The sequence below is a fragment of the Sarcophilus harrisii genome, chromosome 1, assembly GCF_902635505.1.
Source record: "Sarcophilus harrisii chromosome 1, mSarHar1.11, whole genome shotgun sequence".
Lineage (NCBI taxonomy): Eukaryota > Metazoa > Chordata > Mammalia > Dasyuromorphia > Dasyuridae > Sarcophilus > Sarcophilus harrisii.
In genome coordinates this window covers 167,861,957-167,877,600 of record NC_045426.1, presented here as the reverse complement: position 1 = coordinate 167,877,600, position 15,644 = coordinate 167,861,957, and the positions used below count along the sequence as shown (strand labels likewise).

At 34.2% G+C, this 15,644-nt stretch overlaps 1 protein-coding gene across 4 annotated transcripts in view; it reads left to right on the top strand.

The window, feature by feature from the left end:
* ARHGEF28 (Rho guanine nucleotide exchange factor 28) overlaps positions 1–15,644 on the top strand; it is a 352,261-nt gene that overhangs the window by 151,234 nt on the left and 185,383 nt on the right. For all 4 annotated transcript variants that reach the window (XM_031966506.1, XM_031966499.1, XM_031966513.1 and 1 more), the window contains exons 7-8: positions 4,707–4,887; positions 12,429–12,501. In XM_031966506.1, coding sequence (XP_031822366.1) covers positions 4,707–4,887; positions 12,429–12,501 — 254 coding nt within the window. The remainder of the gene's footprint in view (positions 1–4,706; positions 4,888–12,428; positions 12,502–15,644) is intronic.

Sequence of the window (15,644 nt, the reverse complement as noted above, 5' to 3'; positions counted from 1 at the left end):
TAGAATTTGCTGACTTTAAATAGGGAGTGAACAATGTAGTGGCACAATGAATAGAAGGCTCGCCTGGAGTCAGAAACTCATCTTTGTAAGTTCAAATCAGACCTCAGACATTTATTAGCTGTATGATTCTAGGTAAATCACTTAATTTTGTTTGTCTCAGGTTCCTCCTGTGGAAATAAGATGGAGAAGGAAAAAACAAACAACTTCAGTAAACTTTGACTTACCCCTCTCCTCTCTCCCCAAAAATCAGGTCAGGAAGAGTCTGCCACAACTGAAAAAATGATTCAGCAACAAACAAGCAGCACTGTATATAATGGAAATCACTCTAGACCAGGAGTCACAAGATCTAAATTTTAACGAATCTTAAGCATTGGCACAGAGTAGCGTATTTAATACGTGTTTGTTGATTGAGTGTATGATTTTGCACAAGACATTTCAACTAAAGTATGAAGATTGGACTACATCTTTGCATGAAATTTTAGATATTTTGCCCTTTTCTCAGTCCTTATTCTTCATAAAGTCTGAAGCTTTCTACTTAGTGTCTTATTCCACACTGATCCTCTTATTTTTGGGACCACTTCTTTTTGTTTTATCTTCCAGCTCCTCTTTATATTTCTGCTCCCTAAATGCCTAATCCTCATCTAGTCCAATCTCTCTTCCTCCAACTATAGCTCAGGCCCCTTTATCATCTCAATTTTGGACTCTTTAAACCTCTTAACTGATCTCCCTGCTCCTCACATGCATGATGCTCAATGTCTCTAGATTCATTTTCCTATAGTATCATTTGGATTATATCATTTTCTGTTCAAAACCTTTTGATGATTCCTTCTTTGTTTATTGAATAAAATTTAACTTAGTTACCAGATTTTGCTCCTATGATTTTGTGGTTGATGTGCATCTGTGTGTGTGTGTATGTGTGTGTATTCAATACATTTTATTTTTCCAATTACATGTAAAGATAATTTTCAACATTTATTTTTGTAAGATTTTGAATTCTAAATTTTTTCTTCCTTCCTTCCTTACCTTCCCTCTCCTGAAGACAGCAAGCAATCTGATATAGTTATACATGCACAATCATTTTAATAAGCATTTCTTGAATAGTTTTTTTATCGAGAAACTATAAGTTTCTTGTCTTCATAGTTAAATGACATTAAAATATATATCTTATGAGCAGGCTGATTTCAGAAAAGCCTGAAAAAACTTAAATGAACTGATGCTGAGTGAAGCAAGCAGAACCAGGAGAACATTGTACACGGAACAGCAAGATTATGTGATGATCAACTATGCTAGAACTAGTTCTTCTCAGAAATACTTTGATCCAAGAAGATTCCAAAAGATTTTGGATGGATTTTGCATGCAGAGAAAGAACTATGAGACAATGTGGATCAAAGTATATTATTTTAACATTCATTTATTTGCTTTTTTCTTGTAGTTTTCCCCTTTTGTTTTGAATTTTCATTCACAACATGATTTATATGGAAATATGTTTAAATTGGTTTTTAGTGGTGTCAAGAAATGCTATTTGATTTTAATCATATGCATGGGATAGAATTTGTTGCAGGAAAGCCTTTAAAGCTGTTTCTTACCCTATGAAGTCAAATGCTTTTAAAATTTGAGCAAAAAATAAATACCATAGATTCTTGTATTCTATGCATCTTTTATTCAGTTGTGTGACTGTGAAGATGTGGTATACTATAGTTAAGGAAGAGCAACGATTTAAGTGATAACAGCATTGTAGGCCAATGGTCATCAGGTCTACTCTATCTGTCTAGTTTTGCTAGTTTCTGTAAACCTAGTGTTATCAGTCTCGGGCAAGGTGGGAGTAATAATTTTTTCACCTAATTGCAAAGAGCAGATAGACCAGAAAGAGTGGCAGCTGGGAGGAAGTAAAGGAGTTCCAAAATCAGGCTTAATTTAAGGTTTTTGCCATTTATAGTTGTGAGTCTGATTCATAAAAAAGCTAGGATAGCCCTTAGATTGTGGGCTAATTGTAGAAAAAGAGCTGTGACTTTTTTTCCATGTGGAAGAGGCTTGATAGTAGCTGTAGGTCAAAGAAATAGTTGCAGACAACCAGTAAACAGCCCATCAGGTAATACCTGTAATTTGTAGCTTAAGTGAAAAAAATAACTAGTAGATAACATTGCCAGACTGACAATAATATAATTTCCTACCTGGCTGCTACCCTGGACTTTGACACCTCCAGAAATTCATCAATCTGCAAAATGAAATTAATTCCTATCTTCTCAGATAATTTCCTACCCTGGCTATAGGACTTCTTTATCCACTAGGACATGGAGGACTACATTCCTCCTTCCCCTCTTCTTAGTTTTTTTTTTTTTTAATGTATTATTTTTCCTGACTGGTCTGTGAATTTCTTGAGGGCAGGAGTTCTTTCATACCTTTCTCTCTTATGCTTTTCTTTGTAACTCCAGTGCTTAGAACAATGCCTTGTACATATTAGACAATAATAAATAAATGTCCCATATTTGGTGATTGATATAATAATTTGGTCGTTTTGCAATTTCAATAGGTGCATGAATTTCAATTTCAATTCAATAAATATTTATTAAACTTTTATTATACATAACAGAAGTATCACGATATAATATAGGGAAGGTTTGCCTTAAAGATCAACTTCTGACATAACTTAAAGACTTTTAGTGATAAATTGCTGATCAGAAGTGATGGAAGGTGGTCCTCCTATCAGAGTTGTATAAGGTCCTATGGACCTATGAAGCTGTAGGTTTCTAACAAAGCAAAACAAACAAACAAAAAAAGAAATATTTTAAGAGTACTATCATAAATACTTTTGTTCCCTGTGAGTTAGAGTGATTGATTACATAGTTGGATTTTTATATTGCTTTTTAAACTATTTATTTACTTTAAAAAAGTAAAAACAAAATTTTTTTAGACCAAAGCTTCTTAAATAGTAGGTTGCTGTCGGGTCATGAAAAATTTGAAAACAGTATAAGCTTTCTGAGCCTTCTGTGTCCTGCACTACCAAATATTCTGCCAAGATTTAAGATCTGTATATAAAAATAAACAGGTATATTAATTTAAATAAGCATATTAATATGCAAATTTGTTTTCATCTTTAATAAATGGTAAAATTATATGCCAAAAATTGTTTTAAAGTATGATTTTAAGTGATTTATTATCAGTAAATATTTGGTTTGTCTGCCTAGGGTCCTATAAACATCTGGTCTCAAATTTGACCCTAGGCAAATTATGTAATCTTTTCCTCAGTTCCTCATCTGTAAAATGAGCTGGGGATGGAACTGGCAAACCACTTCAGTATCTTCACCAAGAAAATCCTACATGGAGTCATGAACCTTCTGAAATGACTGAACAACAACAACAACAATAACAACAACAAATCAATGGTCTAACTTAATACCTGACTGATGGTGCATGTATATGGGCAAAGTAGAATGAGTGCTGTTTGGAGTCCAAAAGGCCAGTGGGTTCAGGTCCAGGTTTTTATATTTATTGCCTATGTGGCTATGGACAAGTCATTTAATCTCTCTGGCCTTCCTTACTTTTATCATCTATTTAATGAAGTAGTCAAACTGGGTAAACTTGAAGATCCCTTTCAGTACTAAACTGATGATTATTGCATGAGACCAAATCTTTACATTAAAACAAATGCTTATCTTACCTTTCTACATAAGAATTCTCAGAAAATTTATTTCATTTTCATAAATAAACATTGATTAGAAAAATGAAGTTGGGGGGATGGAGGAGAAATAGTAATTTTTCTTTTCATCATTACTTTTACCCTTTCCATTCCTTATTCAATGTAAGAGATTCAAGTGATGACCATATTGACATGATTTCCTTAAAGGTGAGTTCTTTGGACTCAAGATGGGGTTAGGTCAGCATTCCTATTATATAAACATATATATATATATATATATTATACACACACATATATTTAATAGTTTAATATTGAACTCATCACCTTAATGTCTACTTGGTGACAGGACAAATCTGCAATATTGTACTATTGATTGTAGAGACTATGTGACTAAAAATGTATAATTGTTCTTTACCAAAAATGAATCTAAAATATATATTATATGCAAGAATTCAGTCATACTTTGTCTTGGGAATGTTCACTGTTTGTTTATGACTATAGAAGAATACAATTTTTGTCCACATTTATGCATAACTTTAATTTGCATTAGAAAAGTGATTTCTAACTATGGTACAGTGTGTTATGAATGTCTGACTTGTTTGCAACATCTAAACTGTGCAAGGCTCCCTTGAGGCAGTGTCTGTTTTCCCTATAATCCGCTTAATAAACCTGCTAGCCTCCAGCTTGCTCATTCTACTCTATATGGTCACGATAAAGTGAGGGGTTTCCATTTCACATTAAAAAGAAGAATGAGGCACTAAACATTGAGGTAAAGCTCTATTTTTTAAAAGCCCTTGTATTTTTAAACAAGTGATAGTTTTGTATCTAGATGTCTTTGAAATTCATTCCCTGCCTCCCCGTACCCCCACCCCCAGGAGAAAGGAGAAAGCCATTTTTATTAGTAATTATACTGGCAAGATCATATTTATTGTAGATCTCTTCTAAAAGCATAATTTTGCCCGTGAATCATGTAAAAAATCTAAGGACCAATGGGAACATAGGACTCTTGGTGCTTTTTCTCTCTCTTCCCTGTAAAGCTGTCTATGGGTCTTGATTTGTGCTGTTTCAGTTTTCAGGGCAGTCATTCGACGGACTTCTCCAGAGTGCAGATCAATGAACATGCCCTCTTACGATTTGTTCATTCATCAGAAACACTGACCCTGACACTGAATCACACTGCAGAACATTTACTGGAGACCGACATTAAGCTCTTCAGGAAGTACTTTTTGGATAGAGCCCTTCTGCACAAGGTTAGTGCCAGATTATTCTAGTAAATAGTAGCATAGTGTATGGAGAGATATGCATCAACTCTGTGTGCTTTTGCAAAATGTAACCCTAGGGGGTAGGGAATGGTGGTACTTTCCTTCAAGTGAACCTGAGAGGGATAGCTAAGTGGGAATTATATTAGCCCAGTAGACAAAGAATTGTTATTTTAGCTATAGAAAAATAATAGTCTACCATAACATCTCTTTTATTGTTTCTTTTTATTAGTTCCTGAATCATTTCTTCTTTAAAAAAGAAAAAAAAACCTCTAGAATTATTATGTTAGACTTTATTTCCCATTAACTCATTGTGTGCATGCTTTTGTCTTTACCCAAAACCTGTTGTATGTGTGTGTATGCGTTCACATATACATATACATATTTTATATGAGTGTATATATGTATGTATACACACACATACTCACAAATATATAATATCAACTTACTGGTGACTCATGACTTAGCAATGGATAACAAGAATTATAGTACGTGTAAATATATTCATCATAATAGATTTATAGTTAGAGGACCTAACTATGCTACAGAATTCCTGTGTGACCTTAGGCAAATTAGTATCATCTCTGAATTCCTTTTTATTCATCTATAAAAAAAGAAGTCTGAATTAAATGATATCTTAGGTCGTTTTCACCATGAAAGCTATGATCCTAAAAATTGTTCAAAAATTAATTGATTATTTATGTATCTAGCCCTTTTTTATAGCAGATTTTTTTTCTCAAGATCAAACCAAATAAACATTTTGAATTTTGTTTTACCTCTACTGTACACCCAACACGTAGCACAGTGCGGGGCACATAGTAGCTGCTTAATAAGGGCTTGTTGATTTGATTATACAAAATACTTTATAGTTTATTTTTCTCAGAGAATCTGGAAAATTACAGGTGGCAAGCATTTTTTTCTTTTCAATTTCTATTCAATTCTTAACCAGAAATCTGATTTTGGTAAAGAGCAATGAAGTAATAATGACTTGCAAGGCCCAGAGATTTATATGGATACCCAAATTTGGGCTTTTCATGTTTCCATTAATCTGTGGGAATCTTACTAAGGAAATCAGTGACCACAATGGAATTATAGTGAAAAATCAGACTTTGAGATTATAGTTTACTTCTAGTTTTATCTTATTATTTATGAATATAACATGTATTTAAGTTAGATTCATAAGACACTTGATTGTTTATATAAAAGGATATGTTATTACCTTATTCTATGTAGTTTTTTTTAATAGTTAAATCCATACATATCCTTACCTTATGTGGGATGTAGCAAGTTGACATATAATTTTCAAATTATAAACCTCTTCCTATTTGACTTGTGTCCTTAGTTAAGAACATTTAATCTTGTAAAAGACTTTAGTGGTTCTTTGCCATTCTTGGTTTTCTCCCAGAGTTTCTGTGAATGGTTGTTTTGGAATGACAGGGGCCTGACCCACTGAGCAATTCATTTTTTGTCAGTGTTATTGGTTATTTGCAGATTCATTGAGATATAGTTCAGCTCCACGAGGTCTTTTAGAATAGTAGAAAGGGAAAAAAAGGAAGAATATACTATAAGAATATATTTTTAAAAAATCCTTAAAAGCCTTTCATATCAATAGTTACTGCATATTTACTGCTCTGATGAAAAATCATGTTATTTCATTATAAAACATTCAAATTTATCATATGCTTATGATTTCTTATACTGTGTTAATAGAATATTGATGATTTATTTACCTGAAATTCTGTAAGAGAACAACAACAACTAAACTCTGTGGAACACTTTAAGGTTTAGAAAACACTTTCCCAGAATGCTCCTTTGAAACTAATGGAACTTAAGAGACTTCTTTATGTTCCTGAAGCTAGGACATAGCCAAAGCCAAGTATCAAATTCAGCATTTTTTATATTAGACTTCTCTGGGTCGCCTTTAAACTCTGTCCAATGATTCACTCATTATGAATGTTGTAGAGTTTACAAAAAAAATAGAAATAGATTGCTTAAATCCTAGGAGATTGTATTTATAAAAAAGAAAGATGCCATCATGAATATAAGAGGATTATAGGAACAAAGATCTAGAACTATTGTGATTATAATGGATCTCCACTTGTTTTACATGAAAAATAATAGTCTTTATTTTTTTGGCCAATTTAGGGAAGGATTTTCCACAGGCTCTAAAGTAACATTCTTACCTATTCACACAATTATTTTTACATCATTATTTGAGTACACATCAAGGCATGCATGCATGTATATGTGGAGTCATATCCTACAACGTTGCAGTGTATCTTTCAAAAGATACTACTTAAAATCAAGGTGACAATAACCATAATTACTATTATGATTAGTAGTCATATGACTTCTTAAGATTTCTATTCAGTAAAAGGTTAAAAGTGTCTTACCTGAGTGTTTGAGAACTTTAAGAAGTTTCTGGTCTAGGAGTATGGCTCTTATTTAATTCCATTAACCAGAGAAATCATTAACCAAAGAAAATTATCTTCAAGTCTTCCTTCTTTCCTCTTTTTTTACATCTTTCTCTCTCCTTGTTGATGTGTCCCTCCCTTATATTGAAATATACAATTAGCTTTTCTTTCTCTCTGCTTTATTAAAACCTGCTCTAATTTCTCATTCACACTAAGGTATAAATGACTAATAATAGCTTCTGGAAGTGTAAATGCCTCTGGTAGAAATAACATTTTAACAGGTCAGTCTCAGATAAAGGAATGAGATTCTGAAGATGGAATCTGAGCCCTCAGTGTAAGGAAAAGGTTTATATTTATTTTTTTTAGAACATAGAACCTGCTAAGATTCCTGAAAAGATAGTATGTCAAAGCTTGCCCATTCCAAGTGGCTCTAACTATTATAATGCAGGCTCTCCTGGGGAAACTATAAGGTACTGGATGATACTAGAGCTGGAAGGAAACTTGGGAATCCTTGAGCCAACCTCCTTAATTTTATTAGATGAGGAAACTAAGGCTCAGGGAAGTTAATGACCCACCCTACATCACACAAATGTTAAATCCTGGATTTGACGTCCTCTGACTTTATAACCCATGTTTTCATGGTGCTATTCTGACAACACTGAGTGTAATACAGATGTTTTCCTAAATTTATAATCTTACCCTTTTTCTTTTCTGCTAATAAGATGGAACAAACCAAGAATTCAAGCTCATTAAAATTAGGGCATTGGAAAAACATTATATATGAAAATAATCTCTAAACTGATATCAATTTCATTTGATTGTGAGTTGTGTAACTTTTCTTGCTTCTTGGCACTTTGTTCTGAGATTATTAAATATTAAATATACAATGGCACAAGGATAGAGTCTATGTGGTTTTAAATGCTTTTATTCTATTAATGATAACCAGTAAAAGCATCCTGATGACTTTTGAGTCATTTTTAGTTGGTAATTATATAAGTAATGTGGGTGTTTTTCTATCTTCTTTTATTTCCTCAACACCAGCATTGCCTTGATTTTGTAATCTTTTACAATTCAACTCTTATTTCTTGAATCTCTTTTCATTAGAATATAGCTAATATAGCTAATTTTCATTAGAATGTACCTAATATAGCTAATTAGAATATAGTTACAGCAACTGAGTCTCTCCTTGTCTTCAGTTCAGGAAGATTTGCCCTTAGCCTGTCTAGGTCAGTATTTTGTAATTTCATAGAATTTAGTACTGCATGGGAAGGATTTTTTTTTTTTTTTTTTTTTTTTTTTTTTTTTTTTAGCAAGAACTTATTCTAACTCCCTTACTTCATATTTCAGAAAATAGGACCTTTTGCTCTTAATCTAACAGCAAAACAACTTTTGTCTTAGTTACATCTCAAGAAAGAGAAGATAGTGTTTAAAGAAGGTAAGGGGAGGGGCAGATACATTATTCAGTAGGTAGAAGATTTGTTCTAAAATCAGGAGGACCTGAATTCCAATCCAGCCTCAGATACTTACTAGCTGTGTGACTCTGGGCAAGTCACTTAACCCTGATTTTTTGAAAGAGAGAGAAAGAGAGAGAGAGAGAGAGAGAGAGAGAGAGAGAGAGAGAGAGAGAGAGAAAGAAAGAAAAAGAAAGAGAAAGAAAGAAAGAGAATGAGAATGAATAACCAGGTACATGTATAAAGCAGCAATATATAGGTGTTTCCCTGAGCTTGTCTCTTCAAGCACCTATCACTGCCTGCTCTCTTAATGTGCCTTCACTGGCCATTTTTCTTGGTTTTATTTTAACTGGTATGCAAAGTCAAAGTCAGATAATTTTGTCATCTCAAATGACTTTTTTTTTCAACTTTTACTATTTTTACTATTGACCCTGTGTAAATATATGCCCCACTGGAGTAAAGAATGATCCTAAAGTTCCATCCTCCCCAAAAAGGTTTTTAATCTCCTCTTCTACCTTTTACCTGCTGCTCTAAGTTTACTGTGATCTGTGACCTTTCAGAAATCTGGAGATTTTTCCTTACTATCTAAGATAGGTTTTTTGGTTGTGTTTTTGGTGGGGCAATTGAGGTTAAATGACTTGCCTAGACACACACAAGTATTAAGTGTCTGAGGTCACATTTGAACTCAAATCCTCCTTACTCTCTCCACTTTATCTACAATGTCACCTAGCTGCCCATGAGATAGGAGTGGGTTTTTTGTTCGTTTGTTTTATTTTGGTTTTTTCCTTAAAGCTTTGCTAAGGAATTAAGGGAGAAAATTAAGAAGGGATAGATATGTAGAACTTGTTATAAAGGTTTAGCAATATTCTTCGGCTAACCTCAGCTGACCTTGACTCTGAAACAGAGTTCATAGGAACATGATTTAGAGATGGAATAGCCTAGTACTTCCATTGGACAAATGAAGAAAATTTGATCCAAAGAGGTTTAATAACCAGAGCAAAGTCATACAACTGGAAAGTAGTGGAACCATGATTTGGATCTCATCTTTGACTCCACTGCACTCTACTATCCCATGGTTTTTGATGTTTTTTCTCCCATTCTTCATCAGTTTATTCAGTGTCTTCAAAACTGTTCATTTTTTACAATATTGAAGACATGGTAAAAATTATTCTTTTAAAATTATTTTGCATTTTATCTTCCTCAATTACATGCAAAAACAATTTTTAATGTTCTTTTAAAAAAAATTTCAGGTCCAGATATTCTCAGTCCTTCCTCACACTCCTTCTCCCCTGATTGAAAAGGCAAGCAATTCAGTATAAGTTATACATGTGTAATCATAAAAAAAACATTTCCATATTAGTTGTGTTGTAAAAGAAAACAGATCAAAAAGAGCCCAAGAAAAATAAAGTAAAAAAATGCTGCTATCTGTATTTAGAATCAATCAGTTCTTCCTTTGGAGATGGCTAACATTTTTCATCATAAGTCTTTCAGAATTGTTTTGGATCATTGTATTGCTGAGAATTGCTAAGTCTTACTGTTACTATATACAATGTAATGTTCTCCTGACTCTACTCATTTCGCTTTGCATCAGTTCATGTAAGTCCTTCCTGATTTTGCTGAGAGCCTACTCATCATTTCTTACAGCACAGTAGTATTCCATTGGAATCATATACTACAACTTGTCAGCCATTCCCCAATGATGGGTATCCCCTCAATTTCCAATTCTTTGTCCCCAGAAAAAAGCTGCCATAAATATTTTGTTTGTCTATATATTTATGTATATATATATCCCATATTATTTAATTTCTATTGGATATTGAGGTCAGCAGCTTAACACATTTCCTATTTTTCCTTAATAGTATTTTATTTTTTAATTATATGTCAAGATAGTCTCCAACATTAATTTTTATAAAATTTTGAGTTCCACATTTTTCTCCTTCCCTTTCTTACCTCCGCTTCCTCAAGATAGCAAGCAATCTAATATAGGTTATGTATGTATGGTCATTTAAAACATATTCCCACATTTATCATATTGTAAAAGAAAAATCAGAATAAAAGGGGCAAAGGGAGAGCAAACAAAAAAAGGTGAAAATTGTATAGCACATTTCTTAAGATCAGAGAAATTGTTTTTCCTCTTAGTTGAGGAACTAGCTAATATTTCATTCTAACTTGAGTACCATTTTAAAGCACTGACACCTTTCTTTCTTATGATTAAATCCTCCTTTTCTACCTTCTTAACCTTGTTAGAATTATGAATACCTTCTCTGGTGCAAAAATTAATGCCCCTCTCAGGAATCTCCCAACCAATATATTCATTGCTGGTGTCTCTGCCTTCCAGCTTATTGGAAGAGCTGAAATAGCAAATACCCAATGAATATTCTCATTGTTCCTAGGGTTCACCCGACTAGCTCCATTTACTTGCTTTCTTATATTCTTTTTATTTTTGAAAAGTATTGATGTTCTTTTTTAAAAAGTCACTATTATTTCCTAATGACTATCACCTACTCCAACAGGACTCCCCCTTGTCTGTTACAAAACTGTTAAAAGTAAATAACTGACCATTTGTCAGAATCTATCATTCTATACCTGTTATCTATCCACTGAGTACTTCTGCCTTTTTGAATGCCTCTCTGCCAGCTGCACTTAGAAACCCATTTTCAATATTATGGATACAAAATCTTCTTTGTAGCATTCAAAGCCCTTCCTACCTTTCCAGTCTTCTTACTCCTTACTACCTACTCTATATCCTTTGATCCAGAGACACTGGCTTCCTGGCAATTCTATAAACAAGATATCTCATCTTCTGAGTATGGGCCCTGTCCCTCATGCTTGGAATTCTCTCCCATCTCATCTCTACCTCCATTTCCCTGACTTCCTTTAAGTTTTAACTAAAATCTCACCTTTTATTGTATGCTTTCCCCAACTCCTCTTAATTCTACTGCTTTCCTACTATTAATTACCTCTTATTTTTCCTGTATATAGCTTGTTTGGATATATGTGTATGTTGTCTCACCCTTAGAGTATAAGCTCCTTGAGAGGAGGGGTCTTTTTTTATACTCTTCACTTAGCATGGTGCCTAGTACATATAGGTGAGTGATAAGTATATATTTATTGATTTATGCATTCAATAATGATGTCAGTCATTTTCTTTTAAAAAAAAGCTTTTTATTTTCAAAACATATGTATGGATAATTTTTCAACATTGACCCTTGCATAGCCTTGTGTTTCAGATTTTTCCCTCCTTCCCCCCTCCCCTAGATGGCAAACAATACAATATAACAGTCATTTTCTATAAGAGGTTTATTTCATTATATCCTATAACCCCCAAATATCTTTAGCTATTCACACTCTTCTTTCATTCTCAGTAATGTAGACTTTGATAAGATACCACTAATGAATAAAATAAAAAAAATTAAGGGCTTACAGCATGCCAGTAATTGTGCTAAAAACCCCTTTGATCTCTTACTTGTAAAATCTCTAATCAGTCAGTCAATTGTGCTAAGTGCTGGTAATATAAATACAAAAAATGAAACCATCCCTACCACCAGAGGCTCACATCCTAATGTGAGAGCTTAGCTCCATTTATGATTTTGTTTATAATTTTTACTCTTTGTTGTATGTTTGAGGTCTCAAAGAAGTTTCAATGATTTGCATTTTTCACTTTTAGACTCTTGATAGAAAAGAAGTCAAGATGGAGAAACGACTAGCAGTACCCTCCAGTGCAACGGGGACTGAAGCAGGTAAGGATTTACTTAGGAAATGTAAAGGGCATCTACTTTTAAAGCCAGATGCGATTCTATCACACTATGAACATTGTTAAAAAGTCTGAGGCTAATGTTGAAAACTTTCTGTGTCTTCCAGCAGAGGGCAGCATTCAGCTAAAATGGAACATTCAAATAATTTCTAAGGGTCATTTTTTCCCCCTATAAAGACAGGAGGAAAATAACATAGAACCAAACAAACTTGAGATAATAGCTCTCATTTTTAGCAGGAAGAAAACATTGCCCTTGGGATACATTAGTAAATCCTCATAACAAAAGAACAGCCAAGGATGCATTTCTCAGGAGTATTTTAAAGAGATGGATGGAAGAGAGGGATGGGAAAAACTTGGATCTAATTTTCATTTGCATCTGCTGTTGATTATAATATAATTATAACTCTCTTCCAGTAATTGGTTTTTCTGTCTATGTTACTGTGTCAAGAAGTGGCTCCGTAGTATATGAAATAACTGGCATGTATCCATGCTTTGATAGTTTGATTTATATTCCTAACATACTAGCAGGTTATCCCAAATGAATTAAGTGGCCAAGGGAATGGTCTCCCTCTGTGTATTTATAGACATAGTTAATTACTAAACTCTGCTTCTCCGAGTAACATCCTCCCCTTTCTCCCACTCATTGATATTTGTCTTTGCCCTGTTCTCACCTCTTCCATCCTGACTTGTCCTCATCCTTCATCTGATATTTATCCCATCTCCCCAACCCCCTTTTCCAAAGTGTTGTATAAAGATCTTATAGACTCTCATTTGCATTGATCCATTTTTCATTTTGTCTTTCTTCCTGTAGTCTATGTTTTACTCTCTGGTTGACTTTGCCCTAATCTTCCTTTTTTTTTTTCCCCATTATCACTCTTATCTCCTTTTAATGTACATATTTCTTCTTTTGACATGTCCTGTATGGTTTCCTCTAAAATTATTCTCATTTTAAAAAAGTGTTTAAATATATTTTTTAAATAGAAAGCTGGAACTGATGGTTAAACAGCAATCACAAAAGAAAGAGAGAGAGAAGGATGGAAGAATTGGTTTTTTGTGTTTGTTCTTATACTCAGAGCTTTCTTGTAAGGAAAATAAAGAATTCACAATTAAGAGAGAGGGCTATGCCTTTCTACCCTTCTTCTTAGGCACAATTAGTTTAAGATGGCAAAGTTTTGGGAGAGTTAGTTCTGCTTATGAAAGAAGACACATAGAACAATAATTTCTGCCTTCAATGAGTCTACACGCTAGCTAGGGAGCATGCATAAAACCATTAAAGAACACCATAATACTTTTCAAGGTTTTATGAGTATTTAAGGGGGAGGGATTGAATTGCATCCTAATAGGCTGGCGACTATCGTTTAGCTAATACCTATCACATTAAGCAATAAATAGATCTAGTTAGTAGCAATTGGCAGACCTTTCTACCCATAAAACTTCAAGTTTATTGTTTCAGCCATCATATACAAAGTAGATAGTATTTGCCACTTCAGATTTTTGCTTAAAAAGAAAGATTTAATTGCTTCATACCAGATTGGTTGCTTACTTCTTTCCCCCTTCACCCTCCCTATTTCTCACCCCTATTCATACTGAGGACTATGCCTGAATTGTTTTATTGGGTTTCTTTTGACCACCCAAGTTAGACTTATTCTATTTAAAGTCATCATATAGCCAATTCAAATCCTTTATGTAATTAGGCACATTGCTTTTCAGTTTCTGCCATATCCAACACTTCATGACCCCATTTGGGATAGCCTTGGCAAAGATACTGGAATAGTTTGCCATTTCCTTTTTCAACTCATTTTACAGATGAAGAAACAGAGGCAAACAGGGTTAAGTGATTTGTCCAGGGTCATACAGTATCTGAGACCTGATTGGAACTGAGATATTTCTGACTCCAGGCCCAGTGCCCACTGTGCCACCTAGGGAGGTTACAGAGTCTGAATGAATAAATACCTCTTTGTGTAGCAGTTGAAGCAGTTGAAGACTGAATAGGTCTAAGCAAAGGCTCATTGACCCCTTGTAGAAGACATTGTAGAGGTAATGTGTGCATCCTAATGTCTTTTTCAACTTTAAGGTGCTGTGTGTCTAGCTATTGCAGTCTCTTATAATCCATTCTGTGTTTGTGTATATGTATGAATATGAGAGAGAGAGACAGACAGACAGACAGATGGTGGGAGGGAGGGAGGGAGACGGAAAAGGAGGAGAGGGAGAGGGAGAAGGAGAAGGAGAAAGATAAAAAAATGAGACAGAGACAGAGAGACAGAGGCAGAGATTGAGAGGAATCCATTGGAGGAGTAATACACTGGTAAACGAACTATGTGAAATCTTACCATTGAATTCTTCTACCATCACTTGTTTTGTAGCCTGAAAAACTGAGTATGTTAGAAATGACCTAACAATCTCTTGGGATTAGTATGCAACCAATCAACTGATCAGCATTTATTAAGCCCCTCCATATACCAAATATAAGTGCTGTATGCTGGGGCACAGACAGAAATGAAACATCCCGGCTCACCTCTAGCATATATTAAGCTAAGATAAAGTATGTGCATATTTAAACATAAGGAAGTCGGGATTTGGTCTGTCCTAAAATTGATGTCACAGTAACCAAAGAGGAGATAACAGAGATAATTAGGTGTTAATGTGTTAATAAGGTGTTAACACACAATGATTCTCTTATGAATGCAAACACCTTCATTTCACCCAATGAAAGGGAGCAACTTCATTGGACAAGTAAAAATTGGAAATGCCTTGGAAGACCTTTAAATAGATAAGACCTGAATAAGTAGTACTTCTAGTAGTTCTGAGAAGTACAGCCAAGAGCTGCCTAGGAGACCCCTCTCCTTCAGCTGAAACTCACACTATTTTTAGACACAGGCACATATACAGAGGGCAATTACTTGTGGAAATTGGGAGCAGAGGAGGCTGATTGTGAATTCCAAGAAATCTAATCCTGACAATCAAGAGTTGGAATATAAAGAACAGCAGCCTTTGGGAGCCTGTCTGAGGCTCATCTCAAGCAGAGAAGCCATGCCCTTGGGTGTATTAAGTGGACATGCTTTTTAGGGTTATGAGGGACTGTCTTGTAGTTATTGTTCTTACTATAGTGTCTTAGCAAATGCCTTTGTT